We start from the raw sequence: 15,000 nt of genomic DNA, 5'->3' as shown, positions 1-15,000 counted from the left end.
AAGAGGAACAGCAGTCCAGGGGAGGGGGCGCCGCAGGGGGTCCGACGGGGAAGAGAGCGAGTTGGCACGAAGATTATCAGGAGCTCTCGTACTGGAGGAAGGAGGAGGAGTCTAGTCTTCTCCACAGGCGCTCGATAAACTGACCTTTGGAAGATCTCCTGCCTCCTGCTGCGACGAGGAGGACGACGTGGTGAGAGGAGGAGAGGGAACGGAAATACACCGGGAAAGGTCCGGGCACGACAGAGAGCACACGGTCGCAACGTGTGTGAGCAGTGACGGGACCACCGCATTCGGAGACCGGGGCCAAACCTCGACAGCCTCTCGTCTAACGCAGGAAAAAGTGAAGGCACTTTTCTTTATTTTTACTTTATCCCGACATGCCCAGGAGGGATACAAGCTTGGAGACTTGTGACGTCCTTTCTCTCCCTCACTCTCTTTCAGTCACTTGTTAAACCAAGGTGCTTACCCCTCTTCTCTCCTTGTCTGACAGTCCATCGCTTGCCATCTGTACGGTGGCTTACTTATACATTTAATTCTTCCCACCTGGGGACTTCCCTGGCGATCAGCCTGCAGCCATGCAGGTGTCCATCGCCTGCACGGACCACCACCTGAAGAGGGGCAACGGGGACCACAGCAAGCAGAGTGCCACCAGCCCCAATGTGGTCAACCAGGCGCGGGCCAAGTTCCGCACGGTGGCCATCATCGCCCGCAGCTTTGGCTCCTTCACTCCCAGGAACCACATCTCCCTCAAGGAGTCCACGGGCAAACACACTGGCATGAAGTACAGGTGTGTGTGTGCGTGTGTGTGTGTGTGTGTGTATGTATGTGTGTGTGTGTGTGTGTGTGTGCACGTGTATGTGTGTATCCTCATGCATGTCTTTATGCTAAGGTGTGTGTATGTGTGTTTACCTACTTGATTGATTTTCTTTTGTTTGTGCAGAAATGTCTTTGAGACTTGAGTATTTATGGGTTGGCTTGGTGCACGTGCAAAACAGTGTACACGTGCACTCTGTGAAATGTTGAGCTCAGGGTCCCGCTATCAGTCTGCATGTGTTTGGGTCCAGCAGATGCAGATGCCTTTCATAGTCCATCCTGGGGGCAATTCTTCCATCTCACTTGTGCACTTAAATTCCTGCGCTTTGCATGCATAGTGTCCCATTACCAACAAATGTGTAGTCTCAAGCTCTGCTTGGGGGTTTTGGACCCTTTTGTTTTATGGTATTCCTTTAGATTGTGGTCGATTAAAATGTGAACATTGTCAGAATAGAAGAATGACTTCATATTCTGTGTCATCAATTATTTTATTTTCGAACCCTAAATGCCAGTTAGTTGTCTCTGCTTAATTTCCTTCATGAAATAATTGCAAAATTGTTACTTCTCCTCCTTTCACATTGAGCTGTGCTAGAAGAGGTTAGAATGATGATACATGAGGCATTTAATTGCAAGACCCTAGGGGCATTACAGTCAATATGGGTCGAGTCTCTGCCTACTCTCCATGACTTAAATTGAATACAGTGAATATAACCACCTCGAAAGATTATACATTTTTCGTACACCTTCATTTTGCAGTTCTATTCTTTGTTCCATCTCTTGAAAAATCTACTGCTTTCTTCTTGCTGTCTCTTTAATATCTTTCTCTCTCTTTCTCTTTTGTTTCTCCTTCCTTCGTTATCTTTATTCACGCATACACACATTCGTCATTGACTAAAATAGTCGACACTTCCTTTGTTTCCTTCTGTGTCTTCACGAGCATACCTCTCTTTGTTTTCTGTCCACTTATGCCTTCCTGTCTCCTGCCCTACTGTGTGTGTTGGGATGTGTGTGTTTGTGTGTGTGTGTGTGTGTGTGTGTGTGTGTGTGTGTGTGTGCGTGTACACACACACACACACACACACACACACACACACACACACACACACACACACACACACACACACAAACACACACATCTGCTGAGTGCGTGTACACACACACACACACACACACACACACACACACACACACACACACACACACACACACACACACACACACACACACACACACACACACACACACACACACACACACACACACACACAAACACACACATCTGCTGAGGCTTGGATATGAAGACTGCTGTGCTGGCATCTTGACTCACGCCAGGACTCCAGTGTAACTCAGAGATGACTGAGTTTGGTTTTGGTTCATCTAAGCCCTTGGTTCTCAAAGTGCGGCCCGCGGGCCAATGGCGGCCCACAGGAACATTCCTGGCGGCCCGCAATGACATACAGATTTAAGTAAAAAAAAAAAAAAAGATTAATTTTTTTATTTTTATCATTATTATATCAATATAATCAATATAATAATAATTAAAGAGAAAAGTCGACCTTCTCTAGCTTTCAATTAAATCCTGTTACATTTGTTCGTTTTAATCCGACTGTTCATTACTTTGAAAGGATGAACCTCAGTTTCGTGATCTAGACCTCACTTGACCTCACTCCCAGAGGTCCACGGTGCAATGGTTTCTTTCACCACTGGGATGGTGATAGCGTTACCCGCCTGATTTTCTTTCTTTGGCGGCCCTCAGTCAAATTTAGGGTTCCTAAATTGGCCCTCAGCTGTCCAAGCTTTGAGAACCCCTGAAAGCGGTGCATGTGTGTGAGCACTATGGCTTCTCTTGTGCCTCCATCGGTGTGGACCCATGCATTTGTTTGATTGGTGGAAGGGAGACGGATGAATCGACAAGCGGAGAGTGGGCTTGTTTCCAGTTATTGATTAATAAATGTTCTTGCATTACCTCACATAACATTTATTTATTATTATTTAGTATCTTAAAGTAAGTACAAACAATGACAATTTAACCCAAAAAGTGAGAGAATCATCTGAGCACATAGAACAATGATAAAATAAGTAAAGCTTGACTGCTACAATATAGTAACAAAAGAAATCCCTCTTTTTTTTCTTCTATATATTTAATGTTTCATTCACCAAGATGCGGTGTGAACACAAGTTTTCAACCTACGGTGGAAGATAGGGTTTCTATAATAATACAATAGGTGTGAAACAGACAATCTTCACCTGTCCTTGTCTTCAATGCTAGGTTACTACTGCAACAATGGAAGTGATTGCAACTTATACACACAAACATATCTATATGCAAAAAATCTTGATTTGATTCCAAGCCAAGGCCCCTGAAGCATTTGTCATATTACTCAGCCTCAATAGAAGTGTGTGTGTGGACATAAATCCCACAATCACATGCATGCACACACACACACACACACACACACACACACACACACACACACACACACACACACACACACACACACACACACACACACACACACACACACACACACACACACACAACCCCCCCCCCCCCCCCAGACACACATACACAAACACATACACACAAACAAACACACGCATATGCACACACACAGGTCTCCTATAGGATGGTTATATCATGCATTCCATCTGCACATTTGTCATTAAATGTTCAGTAAGGTGGTAGATGGCGAACATGACTTGTGACAATGGGTGAATAGGGGCTGCAGTTTCCTGCCTTCCCTCTATAAGGATTAGGGTCACAAGAGCAAGAAAGGAAAGGAGAAGGAGTTAGAGATGAATGAGAGAGAATGAACAAGTGAAAAAGGGAAAGTTACTTTTCAACACACAGATTAGGATATCTCTCTCCATCTCTCTCTCTCTCTCTCTCTCTCTCTCTCTCTCTCTCTCTCTCTCTCTCTCTCTCTCTCTCTCTCTCTCTCTCTCTCTCTCTCTCTCTCTCCCTCTCTCTCTCTCTCTCTCTCTCTCTCTCTCTCTCTCTCTCCTTTTGTCTAGTCTAGAGCCTTCTTTGGTTACCATGGTGTCATCTTTTTTTGTGGTTTCATTATTTCATGTCGTCGCTCCCGAGCCAGCAGGGAGATCAGGGAGAGGTCAGAGCGTTAATAATTAATCTCATATTATGACTACGTTGACAGTGAGGTCTTGTTTTAAAGCGCTGCCATAGGGTTACGCTGAAGGCGGAACAATGAGGTAGTACACATCACAGACTTGTAGACAGTTTACTGTCTACTAATAGAAAGCTCAATAACATCCCAGATGATCTTATTCTTAAAGGTCTTGCTTATGTAAGAAAAGACGACAGAGGAAAAGTTAACTTTCCCTCAACGCTAAAGTCCTGGGAGGGATGGTCCCGTGATAAAGAGCATTTTCCCCATCTCACATCCTGCGCTTTGTTAAAGTCTTGAATCCAGAATTCACGCAAATTGATTTTTTTTTAAATAATGGCAAAAGAAATAGGCAGCAAATCAACAATAAAATGCTATTTTTGCTTAGATAACAAATAATACTCTCTCACTCACTCACTCATACACCCATCTTCTCAGGTAGAAATGGGTTCCTCAACGATTTTATGTGTGGGGTTATGTCCGCTCGGTCATTATTGCAACCCTTGCAGAAAGGTATTCAATAAAGCAAGCGATGGGTTCCTTCTACACTGGTTAATCAAACCCGCGCCTCCATCCCATGACTAGTGTACTGATGCACGTACTGAGAGTTCATTAAACAGATCATCCCCACTCCTCCCTCAGCCAAGCGTCTCACTAAATCACAGCCGTTAATCAATACCTTCTCCCGGATGGGATGCTGTGAGATTCCCCCTTGAACACAGGGATCCCGCTCCCATGCGGTGGTGGATGCCTTGCAGGCTCATCTATGCTGTCACCTCACGCACGGTCCCAAGGTCCGGCCAGGATTATTTATACTGCCCATTATCACTGGGCGGCCGCAGGTGAAATACGGTGATCACTGCCTGCGTGATCACCCTCCATCCCTGAAGAACGCCTTGCAGTCAGTGTGTCCTTCCTGCTTCTTCTTCTTCATTCATGCCTCCACTTCTGGGAGGAGGGGGGGAGAGAGGGAGGGAGGGAGAGTGAGAGAGAGAGAGAGAGAGAGAGAGAGAGAGAGAGAGAGAGAGAGAGAGAGAGAGAGAGAGGGAGTCTCCACTCACCATGATCTCCATAGCAGTCCACCGGGAGGTGCCCCAGTACATGGCCATGCCCTGGTTGATCACATAGGTCATGGCTCGCACAATCTCTGCAGAGACACATGAAGCACACATGAGGTACATCAGTCCGCTAGAGAGAGAGAGTGACAGATAGAAAGGGGGGGAGGGGAGAGAATTGCAGGTATGCAGTAGGCTACAGCAGACTTAAGAGAGATTATAATAAATGAAGGAAGGATGGAGGCTTTTCTTTGCTGCTATGGTTGGTTCGTATCAAACCTTTATGTGTTCACGGTTTTCAACAGACAAACATATACAAACACGTGACAATATTTCTACGTACTTACATGCAGTGTGTGTGTGTGTCAGTCAGTGCATTTACATGACATTGAAGATGAATTATAGGCTTAATCTGACTATGATTGGAATATTAAGGTGCATGTATACACCTTAGTCGGACTAAAGTCTTATCAAATCAAGGTACTCATAGTTGAATTAAGACCCCTAGATTATTCGATTGATAGTCTAATTCAGCGTGCATGTATGCGGTCAATCGGATTGGAATCGGATAATGCATTCTGCGCATGCTGATTTTTCGAGATTTTTCCCGGGGGCCGTGAGCCGAAAGTATAAAGAGACGATAGTCGTGTTGCTGTCGCCGTTGGAAAAAGAGAAAACAGCGATTTATTTACAAGGTGGTGAAGAAGATTGAGAAAGCCAGTGTCGTGCCAATGTAGCTACCCCCTATAAGAAGTGTATCATCATCAACATCAACATGCATTCAGTACACACTATGCTTCTGTTACGAGAGTAGCGTATGTGTGTGCACGAGAATGGCAGTGTGTGTGTCAGTGACATCAGTGAGTGAGTGGATGAGCGAGGAGAGCGAGCGATTGCGCACGTCAGTTTAGTGAATGAACGAGTCCGGTTGTGTCGGTGTAAACGTGTACTGTTAAGTCAGTGGAACTACGAATGAATTACCCAGCCTGTCAATAATCGGTGGCCGCTTCATTCAGACCTGTAAGCAGACCCACTGCCGGTCAAAGTGAAGGGTGTTACCCCCGAGAGAACATCGGCCCTGAAGGGAAGTGCGTCGGGTCTCTGACTCTCCGACTGATTCATCAGTAACAAGTAAACTCGTAGTGGGGGTTATCTCGGCCAAGGAGGAGAAGGAATTGGGGTAAAGGAACTCCCGCATACGACCGAGAGGTCGGAACAATGACATGGACCCGAAGTGAACTGACAGCTCTTTTCTGAAAACATCTTTCTCGAATGCTGCAGCCGCCTGAGTTTGTTGTTGCTAGTGACGTAAAGAGGTCAACCAGTGGCTCTATTACTACTAGTTGAAATGGGCACAGCGCCACCTATTGTACCGGGGTATGAAATGCTTCGGCCAATGAATCGATTTTCTCACCGCCGTGTATCCTCGGACAATTGCAGTTGTCCGATTGAGGAGCATAGTCAAACTATGGCTTTAATTGGATTCAGCTGTGCATGTAAACGTACTGAGAGTGTATGTGTGTGATGTTAAGATGTTAAGATGTTAAGAGCCTTTTCCTGCATGAGGTTTCCCCTCTTACTCCTCTTAAGTTAGAGTGAGAGTGTTGGCCCTCACCATCATTAACACATGGCCCCACACTCTAACAAGAGGTGTGAGAGGGAGAACTTGAGAGAGGTAAATGAATAAAGAGATACTAGCGGAAAAGGGCGAAACCAGAAGAAGGAATCAGAACTTGACGTTGAAACACTTTTCGGCATCTTTATTTCTATACACCTTTTGTAGGAATTGTTAGCTGGTTACACTTGGTGTGTATGTAGCTCCTGAGGGTTTGTGGGCCTCGGAAGCTGAGTGTGTATTTAAGGAGAAACCAAACAAAGAAATACCATAAATGTCAAAAATGGATTAAAGTATAAAGATAAATTCGCTACTGAAAACAAACGACAGACAACAAAAGTTACTCTGTGCCGGGTCCGCTGCCAATCAGCCCTAGCGCTGGCAGAGCATGACCCTTCCCAGAAAATTACCTTGGCTTGTTTCCATGGTGACGTGCCAAGCAATCATGTCCTTGGTTCTGTAGGGCCATCACTCAATATTTAAGAGGTTAAGTGCACACAGGCGTAAACCCACAAACCCATATATGAGTATATGTGTTTGTGGGTTTATGCCTGTGTGCAATTAACCTCTTACATATTGAGTCGGCAAAAATAACAGAATCACTTAATGCTAGTTTTTAAGCCTTTTTGAAAAGTACAGAAGGAAGATAAAACATAATCACCTTCCTTGAGGAAATAAAAGATGATTTGAGAGTTCTCAAAAACCTTTTGCTCACTGGTCCGTTGAAATTGTTATGAAAATTCACTAACAAAACACTGGGATCATGTATGTCTGTGAATCATTGTGTGATTTGTTGCCGGGAAGTCCTTTTGAGGGAAGGATTGACTTGTGTCTGAATTATTTCGATGTCACAAATGGCGCTACCTAATTAACTCCAATAGGTAGAGAAAATATAAAAATGTGAAAGCAGTGAAGAACATGATACAATTTTGTAATAGAATAATGCAGAGTGAAGTCTATGAATGCTAAATCACTATTGCCTATCAAGCTAAACTGTGGTCAGAATAACAAGTAGTGCTCACTTTGGCAGTCTGGCACCCTCTCAGACATCACTTTGCCTTTGGGTGGCCTGAAAAGAGCCGTATGCATAATTAAGTATCGTTACTGTCCCTTGACATCCAATCCCTGTTCCTTTTTTCATTGGACAACATTTGATACTTGTCCCCATGTGTGTAATGAACCCATTAAAAAAATGCATAGCAGCCAGGTGGCCTATGCCAGTTGTCCTCCATAAGGGGAATGACTGAGAGACCATCGGATCAACTGTCAATTCTGGATTCGAGGGTCGAACAGGACGCAGACTTCATGACACGTCGGCTTCATCCATTAGAATATGGTTATGAATTTTTTTCTCTGCAAGGGACACTGAAGAACCTGTTGGGGGAACTTTGCCTGATGCTCCTTTGGTTCTTTTGAGTTAGAGTCTCAATTGCACACTGCAGAAAAATAATGTTGAGCACAAGAGACTGCTACTGGATTCATCTGGGACACCAGGGAGCTGGTCTTCTGGAGACAGAGTCGGGTGGGGGTGCGGAGAAGGGGGTAAGGGGGGTGACAATGACTTCAAACTGATCAACAGATGTCATCTCAAAAAGTAGATTTTACCTACTTTTTAGTTAGTTTTTCTTTTAGCCAGCCTTTCCGCTAAGGCCTGGAGATGCAGCGATGTCGGAGATGTTGTCTAGCGATGATCTTCTCTGCGGGAACTTTCTCGGCATGCGTCGACTCCTTCCTAGCGCAGTTTTGATGTTCCCCTTCATCTAATTTGTCCGGGCTACTTCCACCGCTGACGTGATCGGTCTGGCTCCTTTTCAGATTGGGCAGCCATGTCTGCCGGCAGTCTCCCACTCACATCTTTCTTCTTTTAATGAAACAAAGTGCCGGGGTGGCGGTTGGAAGCTCGTTCTGCCAGGGAGTAGCCCCGTCTTTGCTTATTTGGTGTTCTCTCAGCGTTCCGCCCAGACAGGCCACTGTTGCCTGGAGACATTAAGATAAGTGAGTGGTTGAAACCAAGCGACGGAGAGCAGAAAGCAAAAACTAACATTGAATGTGGTGCACAGATTGAGAGCACAGATGCTACAGTGGCACGGTTCAGATGAGGTGGAAAGAGGGAGAGAGATGGGGAGAATATTACTTTGTGTGAACCAGCTCATATCCGTGAAAAAGATAAGATAAGAAGAAATATGACTTTATTTATCCCAAAGGAAATTCTTGTGCCAATATAAAAATAAAAACAATAAAGTTATTAAATATGGAGGAGTAAATGCCAACACCAGTGCCTAAAAGAATAATCAAAGTAGGGTAAATTATCATGAAAACAAAATATACCATATATGAAGTTCTTCTCTCTACATTAGGAGTTCCGGTTGCTTTGGGCATTAGGCTAAAGCTACCCAAGCAAGACAGAGGTTAATGCACTTGAGATGAAACAAGAGGAGCTGTGTGGTTAATAGCCCATTTCTAATGGAACCGATTAACGTTGTTAACTCCGAACGGAGGGCTACAGTGATCATGATAATATACATAATGATACACTTTTATGTGCGCAGCACTTAAGCTTATAAAGTTATCCACGCCATTTTATACTCTTAATTTAACATTAGCATATATTCCAGTAAGTTAACTGGGCCTCATAAGAGGGCTAGCGATGGCTGGCGCCTATGCCTTGACTGTGTCCAACATGTGATCGTTAGGTTAGCGCTAAGATGCTACGGTCAGCGGCTGCTGAGCTCTGGCTGATTGGTGGTCAAGCATCACCTTGTTGGGATAATGGCATGTTTCCCCAGATCAACTGGACTCAACGCTCTTTAAAGAGTCTGTAGAGGTCTTTGAACTATAGACTGATCACTCCATCACGTTGATTGTTTTGGGGGGGCTTACTCTGTCTTAATTGTGTTGTACATGACATGTACAATGAATAAGGTCTGGTGTACACAGAGAACAGAGACAGGGATATCATTGTTGAGCAATGAAAACAAAACGGTCTACTGCCTGCTAGAAAAATTAGAATTTGGGGATCAAAGCAAGATGCTTAAAATCTAAGAAAAATTATTAATAAATTGTCATTTGGGCTGCTTTTGTGAGATGCTATAGGGAGAGTTCATATATTTATAGTTCATCTGTTTATTTCGGGAGACATATCTTGACTTTAAGATCAATGTAGGCAATCCAAAGCTAAGATAATGTTCCCACATTTGCCTTTTGGCATTGGACTGCATTTCTCCTCTCTGCTTCTCTATGTCTTTGTCTCTTTCTCATGATCTTTCTACGTTGTAATCCATCAAATACATATTTAGTTGAGTGCTGCGTACAGCGCTCAACTATTGTTGTTCTTAAGTTTTATTCTTTCTTTCTTTCTTCTTTATTATTCTTTACAAACTTTGGGACCTATCTCCTTCCTCAATTTATCGCTTAGAGACTCCATTACAATTTTAAAATGTTCAGATTAGCTTGGAATTGCTTGCTTCTTTTCAGATCTTTCAAATATTTAATACTTTTTAAGATATTCTACTTTAAAAAAAAAAAATTACAATGGGAGGACGGCTGAGACGTCCGCCCATTCTCTGACACTTACTACTTCAGACTTCGTAACTTGGTAAATATTTTATCGTTAACCTTCGTTCAAAGGTTTAACAAATAAACACACTTGTATCTTCAGTAATATGCATTTCGATTACCTTCATACTTTTTTCAAAATCACAATTTAAATTCCATATCGGCTTTGTTTTCAGTTGGTCTCATTGATTTACGCTGAGGTTGGAGCGCAAGGACGTGCAGGCAGTGTTGTCAGATTGGGATTTTTTGCCCGCTTAATTTGACTACTTTTTATTACGTTCAGGCAGCGTTGCCAGTTTGGGCGATTTTTCCCGCCCAATCTGACTACTTTTAATCACGTAAGGCTGGAAAAATTAGCATTCGGCGAGTACATACCATTTCGGCTGGTTTAAAAAAAACTGAAACGGAATTAGTATAATTCCTTCTACAAACACCAATCAATACCACACCTTTCATAAAGTTTATTCTTGGTGCAGCCAGATCCCCTCTTACTAACCCTAACCCTAAAGGTACTACTACTACTTCAGCGACTACTACTACTACTACTACTTCTACTACTTCAGGTACTACTACCACTACTTCAGCTACTACTACTACTACTTCAGTTACTACTACTATTACTATTATTATTTCAGCACTTGCAGATTTTGATTTCAGCTCCCAGGTTTTTCAGCAGTGCACTGCAATACATTTGACCTTTCACATTTTTCAGCAAAGCAGGGCAATACCTTTCAGACTCTTCAGTTCAATTCATTTTACATTTCTGCATTTTTAGCAATGCTTGCACTTTTCATTAAACTTTAATTTTATTTGTTGTCCAACCATTTACATTTTCTTGAATGGTGCGCATGTTGACATTGTTTACTCCATTTAGACTTTTGAACTTTTGTTCAAATTCCTCACTTGATTTAAGCCATTTAACATTTCTTTACGTCTTAAACTATGTGTTTTTATTCAAACATATTTTCAACCTCATTTGCACTACAGCACTCACCGCATTTTCTGCAGGAAAGGCATTTTCTAGTTTCATTGTTATCCAATTTCGAAATAATTTCAATTTCTTTGTACCAGAAATTGTCTTTTTCTTTATTGAAGACATATATCTTAAAATTTCTTGAATGTTGCATGTTGTGAAGTAAATTTGCTGTAGGAAACCTTTAAAACATTGATCAGCTATCTGTCCCTTTTCTATTGGGTTAAATGCCGATGAAAGTATGGGCTCTACCCAGTACCTGAACCTTTGCCTTCCTGACCCGCTTGTCCACCTGAAGTGAGCCACATTTAATAACTCCCAGGGGAGAGAGAGAGAGAGAGAGAGAGAGATAGAATGAGAAAGAGAGAGAGAGAGAGAGAGAGAGAGAGAGAGAGAGAGAGAGAGAGAGAGAGAGAGAGAGAGAGAGAGAGAGAGAGAGAGAGAGAGAGAGAGAGAGAGAGAGAGAGAGAGAGAGAGAGAGAGAGAGAGTGTGTGTATAAGATTGTGAGAGAGAGAGAGAGTGTGCTCTGAGAATAATAATAACTTTAATGATATTCCCAAATAATGTGGCAGGGTTTGTTCCCTGAGGCAATGTATTCAATTTATTATACACTCGCACACAAACACACACACACGTTTGCACACACACACACACACACACACAAAACCAATGTCAGCGTCAGTTCAAGCGTATGCAAAATTACAAATTGTAAAATGAATCTGTAAGTATATGTGTCTGTTGAATATGTGTTTGTGTGTGTGCGACAGTGTCGTGTATGTAGTCCATGTAGTCGTCTCTGGTTGTACTAGGCTTAAGTTCAGGCCCAGGGGAGTGACACAGCATCCACAACCTGCAAAAAAGAAAAGCCCTTTTCTGGACAACAACCAATCCACCCAGGAGACCCCGAGTCAATACAAAGTGTGTTTCAACAGCCAACGAGTGTCCCGAAGATGAAGGAAGCCTTGAGAGGGGAGAAGTGGTTCTCTCAGCTTCTCATCTATCAGGGTGCTCTCTGTCTGCATCTCCCTCCATCCCTCACACACACCGCAATGGGATTAGGAGACCCCCGCCTGCACACTGCACACACTACACGTAGAACACACATGCAGATATAAACACACACACACACACACACACACACACACACACACACACACACAGACACACACACACACACACACACACACACACACACACACACACACAACCCCCCCCCCCCCCCCATGAGCCATGTGGACAGCCGGGAAGGAAAAACCAGAGCGGAAAGGGTGAGATGGGTGAATTGGTGAGCGAGGGAGGTCTAACAGCAAGAAGAGAGAGAGAGAGAGAGAGAGAGAGAGAGATGAACTTAGAGATGGATCAAGGTTGATTACATGGATAGGTAATCAATCCTATACTGTGGGAGAAAATTAGAGAGCTCGCTCCTTAGACAGGTTTGATTTCTTTCCATGACATCAGAGCTGACTTGCTGTAAATGGCTTCTGAAAAGGTTTGCAAACATGTTGACAGGAGCACACAGGCTTTTAGCTGCAGAGGCTGGGGAGTTGTTTCTTTAGATTGCTCTAGGCTTCCTCTTCAAAGCACCAAATGTATGTATGAGATGTAACTACGATAAATAAAACATCCTATTCCTACTTGGACTTCAATATAAAGTCACTATGGAAATGAAGGCAAAGAGAGAGACTTGCTAGCTACGTGTATATTCTCCTATTTGACCCTGCGCCATTTTTCGTTTGCGGTTTTGGAGTTTGTGGCATTTGCGTTAAACTTATGCGGCAAATATCCGGAGGTAGCCAGGGAAACACTATGGCACCTCAGGGACAACTACTACAAACTGGCTCACCGTGCCCCTCTGTCAGCAGGAAAATGTATAATTCACCAATTAGCACTGTTTGCAACATTAATAGGCGGGTCTGACTGAGGAACTTTTCTCTAGTGAGCCGCTATGGGGGGGGCTTGGGAGAGAGGATCCGCCCAACTTCACAGTTTGGCGGCTCAGTTAGCTGCTCAGGTAGAACCTGCCTCAGAGTTGTATTGGCGCCATCTGAGTCGCAGCTTCGCCGATCCTAATTAGTCTACCCTGATTTGATACGGTTGAGGCGGGATATGACGTAAGTACAATATGACATGATTAGAACTCGACACAGCTACAACATATAAACAGCGCCATTTTTTTTAAATAAGCAGAACAGACAAGAGACAAGCAGACGAAAAATAAATAATCACGTAAAACAAAAAGTGTCGCAGAACTAATTCCGTCCAGTTTAACCTCCGTTGGGTAGCCGCTACCAAGGTTCCCGTATGGGAACGGACGCAGAGGGGAACTCAATGAGTGGGTGTAGCCAAAACACTGAGCCACTTTCCAAGAAATCCCCCAGTCGGAACGCGCCTAATGTTAGCGACATTTGAGAGGTGCTTGTGTAAGCAGCGTTTCTGTTAGCGGTGTTTGTGTTAGCGTTGTTTGTGTTAGCGGTGTTTGTTTTAGAGGCCCTTGTGTTAGCGGAATATTTCCTTGTGGGGAATCGTCTCATTATCTCTGCATGCATCTGCATTGAAATACCCTAGCCCTTTTGCTTATTAAGGCGTTTGGAGACTCTAAGCCTTCAAGTCCTTCAGTTTGCTCTTGAACGCACCCCCCCTCTTCACATCCCCTCCTCTTCCTCTTGATCTGGCCCCCTGTTGCCCTGCTGGCTGTTGATACGAGTGTCTGTGTTGATGAAGAGGGGAGCAGCCTTTGTCGCTTCATATATTAACAATATTGAGGCAATGTGTTGCAGATGTCTTGATTTCCCTCTCTGATATGTCAGAGATCTAATATGTCAGTGATTTGACGTATCAGGGATATGATATGTCAGTGATTTGATACATCAGGGATATGATGTGTCAGTGATTTGATAGGAGGTCGGTGATCTGATATATTGTTGACTTTTTGATTGTGGAATGTTGACACAGTAGATCTACAACCTGTCAGCGATGCCGAAACTGGGGTCGTAATGAAATATTGGTTACACTTACTGTAGTTCACTTTTTACACTGAGAGGCACATTTTAAACAAACCCCACTTCATCTCACTCCTCTCCTGACCTAATATTGTCTTTGCATTCATGGTAGCCACAGAGACTCACACACCTGGCCTAGGAGTTTCACAGGACCAAGACTTTGGTGAGAATGGGATGAAATTCAGCATTGGGTGACTAACCCTACTTCAGTGTACAGTATGTATGAGGTGTTCATAACCATAATTTGGCACATAAGCGTGTGTATATGCATAGATATTTATGTATGTGTTTGTCCTTAATAAATACATACACACCATACAGTGCTGAAGTTGTGTTTTTTGTTTCTGTGTGGACATACACACACACACACACAAACACACACACACACACACACACACACACACACACACACACACACACACACACACACACACACACACACACACACACACACACACACACACACACACACACACACACACACACACACTCTTGGCGTGTATTAAATCCTTAGCAGGCGGTGTTGTCGCTACTCCAGCCATCATGAATTAGGGATCAGATTCTTCCCGGTGGACGGAATGCCTTCCTTTTGATCAAACATTCCTTTCGTTCTTTCTGTCTACTTGACTCTTTTTCCATTTTTTTCCTTTCGATTTTATTCCATCCTAATTCGTTTATTCAATCATAATTAAAATAAACCAAAAATGTCTTTCCCTTTTGTCAGAAACTCCCTGGCCTGTCACTCTTTCATGTATGCCGTGAAATAAGCTGAAAACCATGGCAGGGAAAGTGAGAGACGTGCGTGGGTGTGTGGGTGTGTGCATTTGTGCATGAGTGTGTGGTAGGGTAGGGAGGGTGGCCGAG

General features: G+C 43.5%; 1 protein-coding gene across 3 annotated transcripts in view; it reads left to right on the top strand.

The window, feature by feature from the left end:
- Positions 1-15,000, top strand: part of kcnab1a (potassium voltage-gated channel subfamily A regulatory beta subunit 1a) — a 77,424-nt gene that overhangs the window by 27,317 nt on the left and 35,107 nt on the right. The window contains exons 1-2 of one of the 3 annotated variants that reach the window (XM_030381292.1): positions 1-340; positions 567-787. The exon at positions 1-340 is cut by the window's left edge and continues 32 nt beyond it. The exons of 1 other annotated variant lie outside the window; for it this stretch is intronic. In XM_030381292.1, coding sequence (XP_030237152.1) covers positions 576-787 — 212 coding nt within the window. In that variant the 5' untranslated portion in view covers positions 1-340; positions 567-575. Of the gene's footprint in view, positions 459-566; positions 788-15,000 lie in introns of all 3 variants that reach the window. One more of the 3 variants, XM_030381291.1, reaches the window with a different exon arrangement.

This window comes from Gadus morhua, chromosome 16, assembly GCF_902167405.1.
Source record: "Gadus morhua chromosome 16, gadMor3.0, whole genome shotgun sequence".
Classification (NCBI taxonomy): domain Eukaryota; kingdom Metazoa; phylum Chordata; class Actinopteri; order Gadiformes; family Gadidae; genus Gadus; species Gadus morhua.
The sequence above is the reverse complement of the archived record's forward strand: the minus strand, read 5'-3'. Positions and strand labels throughout refer to the sequence as shown.